Source organism: Physeter macrocephalus, chromosome 10 (assembly GCF_002837175.3).
Source record: "Physeter macrocephalus isolate SW-GA chromosome 10, ASM283717v5, whole genome shotgun sequence".
Lineage (NCBI taxonomy): Eukaryota > Metazoa > Chordata > Mammalia > Artiodactyla > Physeteridae > Physeter > Physeter macrocephalus.
The window spans coordinates 81,244,526-81,262,839 of NC_041223.1; the positions used below are offsets into that span (position 1 = coordinate 81,244,526).

Consider the following 18,314-nt stretch of genomic DNA (forward strand, 5'->3'; position numbering starts at 1 on the left):
AGTTTCATTAGGTCCCATTTGTTTATTTTTGTTTTTATTTCCATTACTCTAGGAGGTGGATCAAAAAAGATCTTGCTGTGATTTATGTCAAAGAGTGTTCTTCCTATGTTTTCCTCTAAGATTTTATAGGGTCCTTACATTTAGGTAAAGTCTTACATTTAGGTCTCTAATCCATTTTGTGTTTATTTTTGTGTATGGTGTTAGGGAGTGTTCTAATTTCATTCTTTTATATGTAGCTGTCCAGTTTTTCTTCCAATCCAAGAACATGGTATATCTCTCCATCTGTTGGTATCATCTTTATAATTTCTTTCAACAGTGTCTTATAGTTTTTTGCATACAGGTCTTCTGTCTCCCTAGGTAGGTTTATTCCTAGGTATTTTATTCTTTTTGTTGCGGTGGGCTGTGGGTTTGTCATATATGGCCTTTATTATGTTGAGGAAAGTTCCCTCTATGCCTACTTTCTGCAGGGTTTTTATCATAAATGGGTGTTGAATTTTGTGAAAAGCTTTCTCTGCATCTATTGAGATGATCATATGGTTTTTCTTCTTCAGTTTGTTGATATGGTGTGTCACGTTGATTGATTTGCGTATATTGAAGAATCCTTGCATTCCTGGAATAAACCCCACTTGATCATGGTGTATGATCCTTTTAATGTGCTGTTGGATTCTGTTTGCTAGTATTTTGTTGAGGATTTTTGCATCTATATTCATGAGTGATATTGGTCTGTAATTTTCTTTTTTTGTAGTATCTTTGTCTGGTTTTGGTATCAGGGTGATGGTGGCCTCATAAAATAAGTTTGGGAGTGTTCCTTCCTCCCCAGTTGTTTGGAAGAGTTTGAGAAGGATGGTTGTTGGAGGATGCTTTGTATTTCTGCAGTGTCTGTTGTAACTCCTCCTTTTTCATTTCTAATTTAATTGATTTGAGTCCTCTCTTTTTCTTGATGAGTCTGGCTGATGGTTTTTCAATTTTGTTTATCTTCTCAAAGAACAATCTTTTTGTTTTATCGATCTTTGCTATTGTTTTCTTTGTTTCTATTTCATTTAATTCTGCTCTGATCTTTATGATTTCTTTCCTTCTGCTACCTTTGGGTTTTGTTTGTTCTTCTTTCTCTAGTTCCTTTAGGTTAGATTGTTTTTTTGAGATTTTTCTTGTTTCCTGAGGTAAGCTTGTATAGCTATAAACTTCCCTCTTAGAACTGCTTTTGCTGCATCCCAGAGGTTTTGGATCGTCGTGTTTTCATTGTCATTTGTCTCTAGGTATTTTTTGATTTCCTCTTTGATTTCTGCAGTGATCTCTTGGTTATTTAGTAATGTATTGTTTAGCCTCCATGTGTTTGTGTTTTTTACATTTTTTACATGTAATTCATTTCTAATCTCATAGCGTTGTGATCAGAAAAGATACTTGATATGATTTCAATTTTCCTAAATTTACTGAGGCTTGATTTGTGACCCAAGATGTGATCTATCCTGGAGAATATTCAGTGCACACTTGAGAAGAAAGTGTAATCTGCTCTTTTGGGATGGGATGTCCTATAAATATCAATTAAATCTATCTGGTCTATTGTGTCATTTAAGGCTTCTGTTTCCTTATTTATTTTCATTTTTGGATGATCTGTCCATTGGTGTAAGTGAGGTGTTAACGTCCCCCACTATTATTGTGTTACTGTCGATTTCCTCTCTTATAGCTGTTAGCAGTTGCTAACAAGAAGTTTCTGCTCCTTCCTCCTGAAATCCTCCTCCCTTCCATCTTCTTTTGACTAACTTTTTCGTGGTATTTCAACTCAAATGCTATATTGTCACCAAAGCCTTTCCTGACTCTGCAGACGAAGTTCACCCTCATGAGATGCCACAGCACTCTGTCCTTCTCTGTCATACTTAGTGCAGATGGAATTTACAGAATTAGATGAGGGCAGAGAAGGTGGTTTTTTGGTTTGTTTTGGTTTGGTCTGGTCTACTTAGCTTAGAACAATGCATGACATAGATAATGCAATAAGCATTTAAAATTTTATTGTGAAATGTATCAGACATTTTTGAAGATAATGTAAAACATTATTTTATTAAGTGATAAAATAAACACCCAGGTACCCAACCCTTCATTTAAGAAGCAGAATATTATTAGTACCATAAAAGCACCCTGTGTAACCCTCCTGACTTTTGTGTTAATCATTCTTTTGTTTTGCTTATAGTTTCATTACCTATGAGTATATGCCAAGGAAGTGTCTGGTTGAGTTTGGAAAAACTGAGTAGCAAGCACAAGCCCAGCTGTGAGGGAAAGCTGCTCCCATGAGAAAGCTGAGCAGTCTCTGGGTTATGGTATGCTTCTGTGCACTGAAAGGATTCAGGATCCCTTAGGGAATTCAGTGGGCAAGGTCAGGAATGACTTGTGTGCATCCCCACTTCCAGGCCATAGTGTGATGGAATATTTCGTGAGTTCACACATCCAGGGCTCCTGCCAAGGTTGCAGCGTGGTGGAGTATTAGATAGCCAACGTGTGGAATAGGCTGGTTTACATCTACACTTACCATTCAGTTTTCCTTCCTTCAACTCTTAGGAGTAGGGCAAAGCAGAAAACCTCTGTGAGGGGAAAAGGCTGCCCTCACATGATCTAGGCTATAGGGCAGAAACTTTCTTAGTCCACCCTCAAGCAAATCAAGTGCTGAAAGGAATCTGGCCAAGCTATTAATCTGTCCTTAGGTTAAAAAATGGCACCATGGCAGCACAGGTCTTTCAGATGAGAGACCTCGGCGTAGCTGTCTGTTGAGCACACTGATCCAATCTTGAGCAGTCACCTCTGTATCTAAGACAGAGGACCTCTTTGGAGTCTTCCTTCACGTCTTCCTAGGGGTTCCCTCTACCTTCCTTGTGCATTGGATCTTGTTTCCTAACACCTGTTTTGTCTCTTGGTTTACTCTCTCATTTTGGTGGAGCCTGTTCTCCATTATCTTGATGGGGAAAGTGGTGTAGGAAATAAATATCTCTGAAACCTTTAGCGTCTAAAAATGTCTTTATTCTGCTCTTACACTTGTTTAGCTAAGTATGGAATTCTAGGTTGGAACTCTTTCCTTCAGAATTTTGAGAATATTGCTCCATTGGCTTTTGGGTTGCAGCATTGCTGTTCAGAGTTTCAAAGCTTTTCTGGTTGCTAGTTAGGGTATCCACCTGTGTCACTCCATGTGACTTGGGGGAGTGAGAACAAGGGCAACTGAGGTGAACTTGAAACTCTGACCCCAGAGTCTCGTGTCTCTTGCCAGCATCCATGACACTGTGGCCAGCTAGCTTATTGGCTTGCAAATAGGGTTAGATCTTACTCTCTTTACAGTTCTTGAAATGCCAGAGAAGACTCTAGCCTGTTTCCTTCCTGGAGATAAGACTCTTTTAACTGCCAGCATTCTGGGAACCCAGTAGAGGAAGAGCTCTGTGCACCTCGGCGTTCAGGGTTCAGAACGCCTCTGCTTATACCTTCGTGCTCTCAGCTTTGCCAGGTGACTTCCCGTTCAGAGGGCCTCTGTTCTGTCCTCTCTGGGGAACAAACCTCCAGACTCCTCATGTGAAGGAGGCCTGTAGCAGGGAGAGGACGTGGGGATCTGGTCCTTGCTGAGAGGTCCCCTTCTCAATGAAGCATTGCCTGACTTTTCTGTTTAAAACCGCTACCTTTCTCACCCTCTTTCCTCTCTTTATCTTTCTCCATAGCACTTATTACCTTTAGACATACTGTATCATTTTTCTTATTTACTGTCTTTATTCTCTATCACCCTTCCCATTAGTATGTAAGCTCCAAAAGGTCAGAGATTTTTATCTCTTTAATTTTACTCTTTATCTCAGCACCTAGAAAGTGTCTATTATGTGCCTATTTATAGACCATCTGTTATAATAATAGCTGTTGTCATAGCTATTCAGTAAATATTTGTTGACTGGATGAGTGAATGAACGACTGGGAGGAACTTGCACAGCTTTTGCCCTTGGCTTCTGGTTTGAGAATAAAACTTGATAAGTTTATTTTCTTTAAGTCATTGGTACATCTTTTATTTCTTTTTTTTTTTTTTTTTTTTTGCGGTACGTGGGCCTCTCACTGTTGTGGCCTCTTCCTTTGCGGAGCACAGGCTCCAGACGCGCTGGCTCAGCGGCCGTGGCTCACGGGCCCAGCCGCTCTGCGGCATGTGGGATCTTCCCAGACCGGGGCACGAACCCGTGTCCCCTGCATCAGCAGGTGGACTCCCAACCACTGCGCCACCAGGGAAGCCCGGTACATCTTTTTAAAAGCTTTAAATATTGATGTTAATTGAGGGCATAGATGACTCTCACAGCAGGTTAATTATTGTCGTTGCAAAGCAATTTAGGATAATTTGTTTTGTGTACAATTTCTTATCATGTGCTTTAGAGTCCTGTTTTGGGCACTCCTAACTGCAGTGTTCTTTGTTTCTGTTAGAGCATTTCTATCACTCTCAGTCAGTAAATACTGGATATGCGTAGTTTGTAGGTAGAGCTAATGGGATTTGCTAAGGACTGGACGTGGGGCATAGAAGACAGAAAGGTTAATAAAGATTGAATTTGGGGGTATCCCTGGTGGCACAGTGGTTAAGAATCCGCCTGCCAGTGCAGGAGACACGGGTTCGAGCCCTGGTCCGGGAAGATCCCACATGCCACGGAGCAACTAAGCCCGTGTGCCACAACTACTGAGCCTGCGCTCTAGAGCCTGTGAGCCACAACTACTGAAGCCCACGCACCTAGAGCTCGTGCTCCGCAATAAGAGAAGCCACCGCAATGAGAAGCACGCACACCGCAACGAAGAGTAGCCCCCGCTCGCCGCAACTAGAGAAAGCCCACGCACAGCAACGAAGACCCAGTGAAGCCAAAAATAAAGAAAATAAATTTAAAAACAAAAAAACCCCACTATGCTATGCTTCTTCTTGGATAAGAAAAACACAGCAAAGAAAATGATTACAAGGGCGTGGCCTGTGCGGTGGGGGCAAAGCCAGGAGAGTGAGACGTCCAGGGAGCCAAGTAACCTGGTTATGTTTATCTTCTTATGAAATAAGAACCAAACTGCTCAGTTGAGGCTGAAGGCTAGGTGTGAGCAGAGAAAATAACCTGTGGAACAGTGATCTAGGAACGTGGGGCGGGAATGGATTCAGAAAACCTCGTGTGATTGCTCGGCAGCACCGAGGGCCTGTTCAAGCTTAGTGGTCGTGGATTTGAAGTCTGGTCCGTCCGAAGAGCTGTGTATTCTTCCCGGCTCCATTAACCTTGTGGATACAAGTATGGATTAGGCAGAGAGGTAGGTTTACAAAGGTTGAGATTTCTCCGGGCAAATATGACAAAGCAAGAGTAGTATGTGTGTCCTTAAGAGGACGTGTGCAAGGGTGGGTGATGACGTGAACCGAGGAGGTTAAGGTGGGTAAGGAGGGAAGTGGGGACTTGAGGGGAGGCAGGGGGCGGTGAAGAGGAGTAGGATCCAGTGGGGTCAGAGGATTGTTGAACTGGTGGTCTTAGAATGAACTGGAAAGAAAGGCGGGCGTGTGAGGGGATGTCGACTGGAATTTAAGTTACAGAGGGGTCGCGGTCACTGGCCATGTAAAAGTCTAGGGGACGACGCAGGAGTGGGAGCCAGGAGGGCTGCAAGGCGAGAGCCCTGGGGGTGGGGCGGGAAGGAATCGGGGAGGTTTCTCACCCACAGTGATGGCTGCAGTCGTTGGGGAGGAAGTAACCTTGAATTAAGAGATACAGCCTTCAAGAAGTAAGGGCTTCCAGGGCTCTGTAGGGACTGCAGACAGGAGTAAGGTGCCAAGTGGTACTGTGGGACGACGTGGCATTCGAAGGTGGTGGAGGTGGCCGGAAAGAGGAGGCACAGAGGATGTCTGCAGGCACTGGCAGGCAGCACAGGAGGTGCAGGCGGGGTGGGAGGAGGAGCGCGGAAGAGAAGCAGCCCCGCGGAAGAGCTGTAGCCTTACTGGTGCTCTCTGAGGGGGCAGATTCTAATTTTGCATTATCTGGGTGCATTAAAAATTTACTTCCCATTGAGGAGAATTTCTTCCTCTTCTCTGTAATTTACAGAAGTTAAGTTTCTGATACTTGATTTCCCTTCATATATGCGTGAAGGGAAAAGTTGTAAGTACGATACAAAGAACTTTCTTCCTGGGCTGTTTAAGAGTAATTTGCCAACACAATGCTCCATCATCCCCAAACACTTTTGTGGGTATTTCCTCCAAACAAGAGTATTGTCCTACATAACCCAAAGAAATCATCAAATTACAAAGCTAACATTGATACATTACTGCCACTTTATCCTCAGACCCATTGAAGTTTTGCTAGTTTTCCCCATAAAGTCCTTTGCAGCAAATGATCCAGTTCAGAATCATGCCTCGTAATAAGTGCTATGCCTCTTCAGTCCCCTTCGTTCTGGAATAGTTCCTCAGTCTGTCCTTGAGTCTCATGACCGTAACGCCTTTGAAGACTGTAACCCTGATAGTTTGTAGACTGTCCTTCAGTTCTCATTGGTCCGTGATTTCCTCATGGTGTGTGACAGACAGGACTGTCTCAGCAGCAGTGCTGTGCTCACCTCGTATATCTTACTGGGTGGCACATGACTTCTGTGTGTCCCATTAATGTGATGTCAAGTTGCATCATTTAAGTCTCTGTCAGACTTCACTGTAAAGTCACTCTTTTTCCCTTCAAACTTCTGGTGTGTATGTATGTATTTATATCAGTGTGGATTTATGAATTTCTCTGTTATTCAGTGCATGTTAATCCATTTCTGTCATCATTTACTTTGACGCTCAGTTTATCCCCGCTGTGACCAGGGAAACCTCTTCAAGCTGGCTTCTCTGTCCTTTTGATGTGTCCCCTCATTCTCCTAGCACTTACTTGCTTTCTGGTATGAAAAGATGGTCCAGATGGATCTTGTTCTGTGTGTGCCCCAGCTCTGGAGTCAACCATTTCTGCAAAGCCTTGGTTCTTCGTGGAGAATTGAATTAGAAAACAGTACTGGGGGCTGTGTTCTCAGGCCCTGTGAGTGGACAGAGCTAGTGAGTACATGTATATACATATACATTTACACATACGTGAATACATTTACATGTATTCATGTAAATGTAGTTACATCTGTTTTTACACCTGTTTTTCTTTATCTAAACATGTAGTAAAAACCACGAGTTCACATGAGTATTTCTACTTTTAGTCCAGTGTAGTCCAAAACCGCAGGATTCGTTTTATATTTGTATCTCCTTTCCATATGTGGACCTTCTTTCCCTGAAAGGTCTCAGTAGGGCACCTGGCTCTCCTGACCCTTGGTGTGTTTTCTCACTTGATCAGCCCCTTTCATAACCAGCTCCTGTCACTGCCTCCCTCCCTCACGATGCATCCATCCACCTCGGCCTTCAGCACCTCCTGCAGCCCACGTCGCTGTGCAACACCCTCCTCGCCCCACCCGGACTTGCTTAGCCCTCCTGCCAGGAGCTCCGCCTGCAGGGACACCCTCCTCCCGTCACTCGGGCTCCATTGCAGTGTATCAGGCTTCTGCTGCCCACAGCCACCTTCACCCCCCGAGAGAAGTTTCTCTCCTCCTTTTGGGACTCCTGCACCCTGTACCAGGCTGCCCCTCGGCCAGGACCCCCCCTCCCCCACAGCCTTAGGTCCCTCCCATGCAGCTGCCCCCTCATCTTGCTTGGGCTCCCGGTACCTTGTTCTCCCTGGATTGCCCTCGGCACCTGCACAGGCTCAGACCTCAGGCCACCCCAGCAGGGATACCCACCTTACTCCAGGTGGACTCTGGTGTCTCACTCTGGGCTCCCTGACCACGGAGATGCCCACTGTGCATAGTCTCTAGATTAAACATCTGCAAGTTCTTGGACTCCTTTTCCCATCATGTTATTTCTGGAGGATCGAGTAATAAGACAGCAGGTGTGCTGTTGGGATGACCTGACGCCCAGCAACCCAGAGGTGGGCCACGCTTTGCAGGTAGAGGACACAGTGTTCCGTGACGCTGCTCTCACCTCAGACACCAGCTGCAACTTGAGCATCCATAGGCTACCCTTGCTTCTGATCACATGGCTGCAAACTGGGAGTTACTAATTACCCCTCAGGTTCAGTAATTCACGAGAACAACTCACAGAACTCAGGAAAGCACTCTACTTATTATTCAAGTTTTATTATAGCAAAGGGATACAAATCATCAGAGCCATCCAAAAGAACAGATGCACAGCGCCAGGTCGGGGAGGGTCCCAGATTTGTGAAGTCCATTGTTATCCCCCCAAGGGGTCAGGATGCATTACCCACCCAGCAAAATCTATGTATGACAATGTAGAGAGTATTACCAACCAGAGAAGCTACCCCAAGCCTGAGTGTCCAGAGTTTTTATTGGTGTTTCATTACATAGACGCGATTGATTGAATCATGACCCACATGGCTCAGTCTCCAGCCCCTTCCACTGCCCTGAAGGTTGGGCTTACAGCATGTGGCTCAAAATCCCAACTTTCCAATCACATGGTTGGTCTCACTGGTGTGGCCAGCCCCCGTCCTGAGTCATCTCCTTACCATAAACTATCTGGGCCACCATGAATAACAGAGACACTCCTGTCATTGGGAAATTCTAAGGATTTAGAGGCTAACTCTCAGGAATTAGGGACAAAAGCCAACCAAATTCTTTATTCCAAGAGTTTAGAAGTTACTTCCCAGCCAGCAGGACAAAAGCCAACCAGATTCTTCACTAGGCAGCTATGGAAGACTAAATTGCTTTCATCTATGGTATACAGATCAGTTGTTCACTCTTAAAATATCTACCTTGAGATTTCTCATTTACCTTCTCAGATTAAGTTGTATAAGAGTTCTGTAATGGTTATAAGGTACTTATTTACTCTTTTTTTTTTAACAATGTTTTAAAAAATTTATTTATTTATTTACTTTTGGCTGCATTGGGTCTTCGTTGCTGCGTGTGGGCTTTTCTCTCATTGCAGCGAGTGGGGGCTGCTCTTCGTTGCGGTGTGCAGGCTTCTCATTGCGGTGGCTTCTTTTGTTGCAGAGCATGGGCTCTAGGCGCGCGGGCTTCAGTAGTTGTGGCTCGTGGGCTCAGTAGCTGTGCCTCGCGGACTCTAGAGCGCAGTCTCAGTAGTTGTGGCCCACGGGCTTCGTTGCTCTGCGGCATGTGGGATCTTCCCAGACCAGGGCTCAAACCTGTGTCTCCTGCATTGGCAGGCAGATTCTTAACCCCTGTGCCACCAGGGAAGCCATATTTATTCATTTTTTATCATAGTAATTAATAAACTTTCAGAAATGTTCTAATACTGCTATATAAAATAATGGCATTGGAGTAATATAATCAAATGTATAGTAAAGTAAAAGTATAATTGTATTGTATTTTTCCTTTTACCTGTCTTTCTGTTTTAGGTATGACTTTAGCCTTTCCAGCTTCAGTTCATGATTCTCTGATTTGCAGTAAAACATTTCAAATTCTATATAAAAATGAGGAAGTTGTTTTAAATGATGTGATGATCTTCAAAGTTAAAATGTTGTTGGATGAAAAAAAGGTAAACATTTCTTCATATATATTTCGATAAATATTTTTTGTAAAGCCTCAAGGCATATTTCTAACTTTCTATAAAATATTCAAAAGGCAGCTCAGTATAATTTCTCTTCAGATTGAAGAAACCCTTGAGGAAATGAATTTTCTGTTATCCTTGGATCTGCACTTCACAGATGGAGATTATTCGTAAGTAGGCTAATCAAACAATTAAAAATCTTAAGTTACTCATGACTGTTATCTATCTGTATTAGAGTCCCCATTTTCTTCTTAGAACCCAGCCTACCTGCTTCTTTATTTTGGACTCCTTCTCCCTTCTGGGAGAGTCTCATGGGAATGGTTAGGCCTACTTTTTGTGCCCATGCTGATTCCATGAGCTCCAGGTAGCAAAGTCAGACAACTTGAAGAAACATGAAACAATTGCCTAGACTCTAGAAATTGCATGGTTGATACAGTACCACTGCCTTGAGGCATTTAAACACAACCGAGCTCTATTCCACTGCATCACTGGCTTATCTTTCTTGGTGGCATGACTGATGCCACCTTCAGGTGGGACTCTCTTGATATTCAGAGAGTTATCAAGACTGATGACTCTTAGACTTAACAGTTGTTTCCAGAGTCCATGAAGAAGTTTTAGGACTGGCTACCCTGAACTTGTCCACACATCTGGACATACAGTCATACATTTTAGGGACAAACTGTGCTTGTATTCATTTAAAACAAGCATCAGAGATCCATTTTACTATTTTACTTTCATGGGGTTTTTTTTCATTTCAAATGTACCTGTAGAAATACTTCTTGAAAATTGTATATAAATTCAGACTACATGTGGGATAAATGTCTAAGCAGTTATATTTCTCAAAGGGCTGCTTGTGAGCTGTCCTCTTTACTGCCGTGGAGGAATCAGAATTTTCTACGTGTGGCTACTGCTCCTCTGTAATACTTGTTTATTGCAGGGAATTCCTTGAGGGATTCTTTTTTCAACCAAGTCAGTTCTATAAATGGAGTAAGCTGAAATGAGTAAATAGTTAATTAGCTGTAGGTAATTATAATTACCTATGTATTGGTTAAAAATAGATATATATTTGGACATTTTCATGGCACTGTTTCAATTTTTGTATGTGTAAATCTAATGACAGATTAAATATCTGTAATAAAATACATACCAATTATTGATACTTGCTTATTTTTGAGCAACACTTAATAACAAAATTTTGTACCATAAAAACAATTTTAAACACCTTTTGGGATTTATCACAATAGGATTTGACCTACACTGTACTGCAGCTTTATTATAAACAGTATTCCCTATGGAGTAAAATTTTAAGATGAGAGTATTTCCTAAAGTACCAAAAAGGACTCGTTTTTTAGGGGCATTAGTGAAAAACAGTCCATTAACATGGAAACTGTAAGTACAACTAGAAAACTAGAAGTAAGATCTGGTTATTTTCTTATTGTTAGATTTCATATTACTGTCTAATGCAAATGTGATGCTTTAAAAATAATTCTCATTCTGTTTTTAAAAAATAATTAAGTAATTAAAGGTTTTGATAGTTTAAACTATGCTACTAAATGTTGGCCTTTACTAAATTTTCGTACTAATAAGCAAATGTGTTACTTTTTATAGGGCAGATGATCTGAACACCTTGCAGCTAATAAGCAGCCGAACACTGAAGCTACACTTCAGCCTCCAAAGAGGCCTCCATCACCATGTCAATGTCATGTTTGATTACTTCCACCTTTCTGTTGTGTCTGTGACAGTCCATGCTTCCTTGGTTGCACTACACCAGCCACTAATAAGGTAAATGTAACCACTTCCCTGCTCCTTAATTACATAGTGTCTTTTATTTTTATAATGAAAACATATACTTTGATAAAGATAACTGAAATAGGAATTTCTAAAGTCACATTTATTTAATAAATACTTTCATTTTTATACTAAGGTATTAATAAAATATAAGAGCATGGGAACATTAGATTGATGACTTTTTTATTACAAAAATATGGAGCATTCTTTGTCAAATAAACTGACCAAGAAAAGTAATGCAATATGGAAATAACCATACAGCATTGTTTAGTCTGCACCTCTGTTTTTATGCAATGCTGACTGTAACTATTCATTCTCTGGGGAAGTGTATTCATTTTTTTCATAGTTTTTGTGTCTTTTCTCTAGACTAATTTATCTTCTTAAATCTATACAGTAATTCTTATTTTCTAAGTTATTAACCAATTTTATGGATCTTTACTAAATAAGCCATTTTAAACTATATCATGTTAGCCTAAAGGTACATAATATTCTGGATCATAATAAATTCATTGGGATAATTGTTTTTTCTGCTCACTTCCATGGGGAGACAGGTTGTCTTTCATTAATGTAAGAATACAGTTCAAGCTCTTTAGTTCTTACAGTAAGACATCATCCTTGTGACATGGGTAACAGATAGACACTTTTAAATCAGTAACTTATGTGAAAAGGCTCCAAATTGACTTGACTTCTGAACTACTTTACAATTTCTGATGCAAATTTTATTCCAGCAACTGATGTTAGGGATGATGCTTAAGGGTTATGATGTTAAACTGACTTATCAGAAAACTAAGTAGGTGATTTTGTAGAATTACCTACTTCAGAATTTATAGAAAACCAAGACAATTTAACATATTTTCCCCAAGTGACAGCCTGTTGCATGTCTTTATGTTGCTGTAAAAATTGTGAGCCCCACTTCCCCTGTGTTGTCCCGTGATGTCTTTAGAGCATAGGGCCAGGAAGAAGTCTGTTTCTCCTGATGGCCTGCTTTGCCTTCCTTTTTCTGTAGTAAGATCTGGAACTAGTTGTTTTGCCATTTTTGTCTTTCCTGTTAGACCTTTGAGAGCTTGTTCTCAGTTGCTATAACTTTTGTAGACAGGAAAATGTTCCTATCATTATATATAATTTTATAATAAACTTAAAACAATTTTAGATGTTGATTAAATAAATTAATATTTAACAACATGATAACTCAATGAGACTTCTTTGACAGGAAAGGATTTTTTTTGAAATATAACTTTCGAATAAGTAGTATACAATATTACTTTTATATGAATAGCCTGTTAGGTTTTAATGCTAAAAGTTTTTAATCGGTTTATAAAATACATTCCTGTAGTTTTCCGAATTTCTTAGTTTTGTAATTTCAGTAAGAATCCCTAACGAAGCTATTTCAAGCATTCCTTTTTCTTTATAACAATGGCTTCGTTTCTTTTTGGAAGAAATGCGCAAACAGTCCCTAGCCGTTAGCTCGGATTATCAGTGCTGCTCTCTAATCGCTGAGTACGGAGAGCTCGTCCTGGTGACTCAGTGTGCGATTCCTCCTGCGGTACTGCAGCTCTTGCACAGACTGGTGGGGAGAGGCGGCTCATCTCCTAGAGACCGTTCACTGCAAGGAGAGGACATTTTTGGCTCAGAATCAGAAGCCGAGAGGACTAGCTGTTGGCTCTGGTTGGCGACGGGAGAAGAGACTGAGGCGCCTGCGACAACTGGGGCTGCTGCTTTTTCCGTCACTGCCCTGGGCTCTGATGTCCCCTCTCTCGCTGCTAGAGCTGTGCCCTTCTTTGCCTGTAAAGGAGAGGGTCAGGAAGGAAAGCAAGGCAAGGGGAAGGAAGCTTTTTGCTGGTGGCACGCTGGTAGAGGGGTCCTGTTAACGGTACTGTTCCTCACTATTTATGCTTCTATAAATGCAGGGTTTCTCCTGAAGTTTTGTTAGAGCTGGACTTTTTAGTCATCTAAACTAGATGAAAAAATTTTTAGTTTACAGTATTACATTTTTAACCATTATTATTATTATTTTAATTAATTTATTTTTATTTTTGCCTGCGTCGGGTCTTTGGTGTTGTGCGCGGGCTTTCTCTAGTTGCGACGAGCAGGGGCTACTCTTCATTGTGGCGTGCGGGCTTCTCATCGTGATGGCTTCTCTTGTTGCAGAGCACAGGCTCTAGACATGTGGGCTTCAGTAGTTGTGGCGCGTGGGCTTAGTAGTTGTGGCTTGCGGGCTGCTCTAGAGCGCAGGCTCAGTAGTTGTGGCTCACAAGCTTAGTTGCTTTGCAACATGTGCGATCTTCCTGGACCAGGGCTCAAACCCGTGTCCCCTGCATTGGTGGGCGGATTCTTAACCACTGTGCCACCAGGGAAGTCCCTAAATATTATATTTATATAAAACAATTTCAGTGATCAACCCAACTGTAGACATTAAATCAGTTATTTAAAGTAACTGAGGTTAGGATTTTTCTTTGCTTGTTTTTTGCATAACTTGTTTCTTATATTTGATTTTTTTAAGTACAGCTTCTTTGACTCAATTTTAAGAAACACTTCATAGCAAGTGGTATTTACCAATGACTTGCGACACCCTCGTTGTTAGAATCTAGATATTTCATTTTTGCAAAGCAAATTCATTTTGCAAATGAAGGCTGCTCTCTGCTTATGGTACATTTGATTTACTTTCCTGTCTTTTCCCTTTTGCCAAACTGCCAACCAGTCAAATGCTTTGGCCTTCTTATAGTTAGCCAGTACTTTATCTCAAATTCTTAAAGGAAAAATTGTAGGGCTTCCCTGGTGGCGCAGTGGTTGCGCGTCCGCCTGCCGATGCAGGGGAACCGTGTTCGCGCCCCGGTCTGGGAGGATCCCACATGCCGCGGAGCGGCTGGGCCCGTGAGCCATGGCCGCTGGGCCTGCGCGTCCAGAGCCTGTGCTCCGCAACGGGAGCGGCCACAACAGAGGGAGGACCGCATAAAAAAAAAAAAAAAAAAAAAAAATTGTAAAGTTACTTTAAGAAGAGTTTAGAAATCATAGCCTTGCAAAGCCCTTGCTTTTTATTCTGTCCCTCTAAGACTTTCTTTTGTAAACATTTAACTTAACACTCTAAATAGACTCTTATGACAATAATAATGTGATGCTTGTTCCTCCAGCTTTCCTCGCCCTGTGAAGACTACTTGGTTAAACAGAAATGCACCAGCACAAAACAAAGATTCTGTGATTCCTACTCTTGAAAGTGTGGTCTTTGGTATTAACTACACAAAACAGTTATCACCAGACGTAAGAACTGATATGTTTATAAATCCTCTTTTCTCTCTTACTTTGAATGAAATTTGTTTTAACTGTTATGTTTGTGAATGTGATCGTTTTTTTGTTAATTATTTGAGCTCAACAACTTACAGATCTAATTAAATATGATCTTAACAAATTGGTTGGTTCCAGTTGTTTTTTTGAAAACGAACCTGATACTTCAAGATTTTACAAGACTTAATGGATAGAGATCTTTGACAACCGGGGCCTTTTTTTAACTTATTACTTACTGTCTCCCCCTGCTCCCTTCACACAACTGGTAGAATCATTGCAAAGGCGCTTGTAAAGAGTCACTGCCAGAGTTGAGACCCAGCTTGCAGCAGTATGAGTACAGCCATTACTCCCCTGAAAGAAAAGGGGGCTCAGACGACAAAAGTGGAGTACCACTCAGTCGAAGTTTCCTGTGTTTAAATTACTTGTGTGAATGAGAACAACTCCCTAAGATATTGCTAGATTTCTTATCCGTTTTAGAATTAACTGTGTTTTGTAAATCCTTTATTTTTCTAAGCTTCAAGGGTGCTATTTTTAGACTCTTGGTTACTAACAGTGTGTCCCAAATCGACTCCTTGTTTAGGGCTTCAGCTTCGTCATTGCAGACTCCTTCCTGCGTCACGCCTACCGTTTCCATTACACCCTCTGCGCCACCCTCCTGCTGGCCTTCAAGGGGCTGCACAGCTACTTCATTACGGTAACGGAAGAGCTTCCCTCTTGTCAGAAACTAGAACTGGGTATGTTGAAAGTAGCCAGACCTCTGCTTTAGTTCAAGGCACTCTTCATTCTCAATTTGCTAGTTATCAGCTTGGCCATAGTTTCTATACTAAAACTAGGTTTATGTGCTTCACTTTTGCTTCTCTCTCAACTTCATCTTTTTCAATCTTTGATAATTACTTTCTGAAATTAAAAAAACTGTATGATATTGAGAAATAATTTCTTGGTGCTAAGTCTGAAATGAGTCTTTTGGTAGATTTTTTTGAACGGTATGTCAATATTACTACTTCTCTTAGAATATAAGCAGAAAGCTTACTAGAAAACAAATGTAATTATCCATAGAATTATTAGATAGGGAAGAGAAATTAGATAGATTAGGTAAGATAAATTAAATCCATACTTCCAAATACTTAACAGTCTAAGCAGATTGTAGGTACTTGGGACCTTTTTTTAAAATATGTTTGGTTTTAAGTGATCTCAGATCTTATTTCTTTTATTTCATTTCAGAAAATAATAACATTACTCAGTTTTAACATTCTGAAAAATTTTAATATAATTTTAAAACACAAGTCTTCAGTTTTTATCTGACATTAATATCTGCATGTATATTGTAATACATAATAAAAAATCATATTGCCTTGATTTGTATACCACTTGTAGTTTGCAAAATACATATATCACTTCGCAGAAGATAAATTATTGAGATTTGCAAAAATGTTTTTATTCAGACATGTTATGAAAGTTTTATAAGCTTTTACTTTCAAATATCAGCTAATAGCTCCTCATAAAAAGCACATTTTAATTATCTCTTTAGAATAAGTTATTTTCATCATTACATACTTGAATAAATCGGAAATTACTTTTTAAATTTTACTGAAATTAATCACTGTTCTTATTTAGTTCTTTGTTCCTCAAGGATCTCAGTCTTTTAACAATATTGATGCACTATCAAAAATAGTTACTGAAAATAATTCTTGGGTTTGAGACTAATTAGCCTGTTTTTATAACTGCCTATCTTGAGATACAAAAGAATTGTAAGAAAGTGATCTGTACCTCACTGAAGTTCAGCTGTGAGAACAGGCTGGCTGTTGTACTGCTGCCTGTCAGCAGATGCTCCCACGGGTTGGATTAATTTCGTTATCAGTCAGTTCAGTGCACACTTTTCCTGATTTAACTAGAAACAGATATCATTCAGTTGACTATTTAGAATGCTTAATTCAAGGATCCCAATGTATCCCCAGTTTTACAAGCAGTAGGAAAATGTTTGTTCTTTTTTGCTCATGTATTCTTCCTCAAGTCAAAAATGGTAGTACGGAAAACTTTTGATTACTGTTCTCTGGAATATTCTTTTTCCTTGCTGTTTCATGCACTTAGAATCTTCTATTTCCCTTAGGAAAATCCTTTAAGAGACCACTGCCTCAAATGTAAACTTTTAAAAATTCTTTTTTTTTTTGAAACTGAAATGAATAGAATTGTTTGAAAATGAAAGAATTGTTTGTAGAATAGAATTAATTTAAGCTATCACTAATCCTTAATTAATGGTAAAATTATGCTTCATATATTTTTTAATTTGGTTCTTTGGGATTCAAACATTTTCTTAGGAGAATTATGTGATAAATTTTGGTTAATTTAGGTTTAATGGTCAGACCACAAGACTATTAAACCATAATGTTAATGAAGGGTGACACCATGTTACTGAAAAGTAGTGGTATGACACAGAAACCACGTGTAATGGCATTTCTCTAGGAGAATCTGTTAGTAGTTTGGATGTTGAATTCGTGGCGGCATCATCGTGTAGCGCTCAGGACTGCGTGTGCACGTGTGCACCATTGCTGTCGCTGACTACCTTTAAGTAACTGGGACTGTTTATGCAAACTGGTTTCCATTCTAAGGGCAGGAGGATTGAAGGGTTCCAGATGTGCTAAATGCATCAGGAAGGAAAGAGGAGGGCAGCCAGAAAGCAGAAGGTGTGAGGAAGCTCCACAAGGAAAACTGGTTAACGGAGGAATTCCTTCGGGCTGAGCAAAGTGCTGAGGAAAGAGCAGGCCTCTTCTAGGTCTTTGAAGAGCTTTGACATCCCCTTTCCCTTAATAAGGAGTCAGTTCAGCACTGAGAGAGACAGGAGAGACTCCCACAGCTGGGTGGGGTTCTTGTGGGTTAGTACAGAGAGCCCTGTGTGAGGTTGGCCTGTCCATGCTGCGTGCACAGAATTTTCAAAGAGTTTTAACATGTAATATTTCCGAATGGAAAAACACTTGAACCACATTTTAACTTATAAAAAATATTTCTGTACAAAAGGAAGTAATGTTTAAAGGAAACAAGCATCTCTTTTCAAAGGCAAAGATATTTCAAATAGCTGAGACAATATTAGCACTAATTTATCTAACTTCAGTATGATAATTCATTTATTTATAAGGTTTTTAACTTTGGGGTAAGGATGGCTTTTATGGCACATATATATTACTTTGGGCTTATGAATATAATGTAGAAAATATCATAATTAAAAGAGCCCTTATGTTTAATTTCAGGAGTCAGTTACTAAATGAATATCAATTTTATTCCAAATTATTTGCTTATTTTATTTTATCAGAAAATAAAATTCTAAAGCAAACCCCTAGACTTCAGTTTCAAATAAGTAAATAATAGTGGTAGAATAAAATTATTAGTACCTTACACATGGTGTTTACTCAAAATATATTTGTTGAATGGATGAATGAATGAAACCGCACAATACAGTTTTTGTTGATAATTGAAAAGTACATAGACACCAGCACATACTTTATAGTAGTTTCCTAGGGATTTTTAAATTCAAGATTCATCTTCAGTAAATATTTATCAGTGATACTTTGTGTTATTCTTAAACTTTTCATTATTTATATTTTCTATTTATTGTAAATTTTGGTTTATTCTTGAATGCATATTCTAGGAAAACATCTTAAAATATTATTAACTATTCAAAATAAAACTATTGCATATTCTGAACTATTAACATTATTTTTATCCT

The 18,314-nt window shown here is 40.0% G+C and overlaps 1 protein-coding gene across 7 annotated transcripts in view; it reads left to right on the forward strand.

Moving 5' to 3' along the window:
* FAM135A (family with sequence similarity 135 member A) overlaps window positions 1–18,314 on the forward strand; it is a 127,593-nt gene that overhangs the window by 52,400 nt on the left and 56,879 nt on the right. For all 7 annotated transcript variants that reach the window (XM_024132955.3, XM_024132952.3, XM_024132954.3 and 4 more), the window contains 5 exons: window positions 9,378–9,517; window positions 9,629–9,699; window positions 11,138–11,311; window positions 14,446–14,572; window positions 15,177–15,330. In XM_024132955.3, the coding sequence (XP_023988723.1) occupies window positions 9,378–9,517; window positions 9,629–9,699; window positions 11,138–11,311; window positions 14,446–14,572; window positions 15,177–15,330 (666 nt within the window). The remainder of the gene's footprint in view (window positions 1–9,377; window positions 9,518–9,628; window positions 9,700–11,137; window positions 11,312–14,445; window positions 14,573–15,176; window positions 15,331–18,314) is intronic.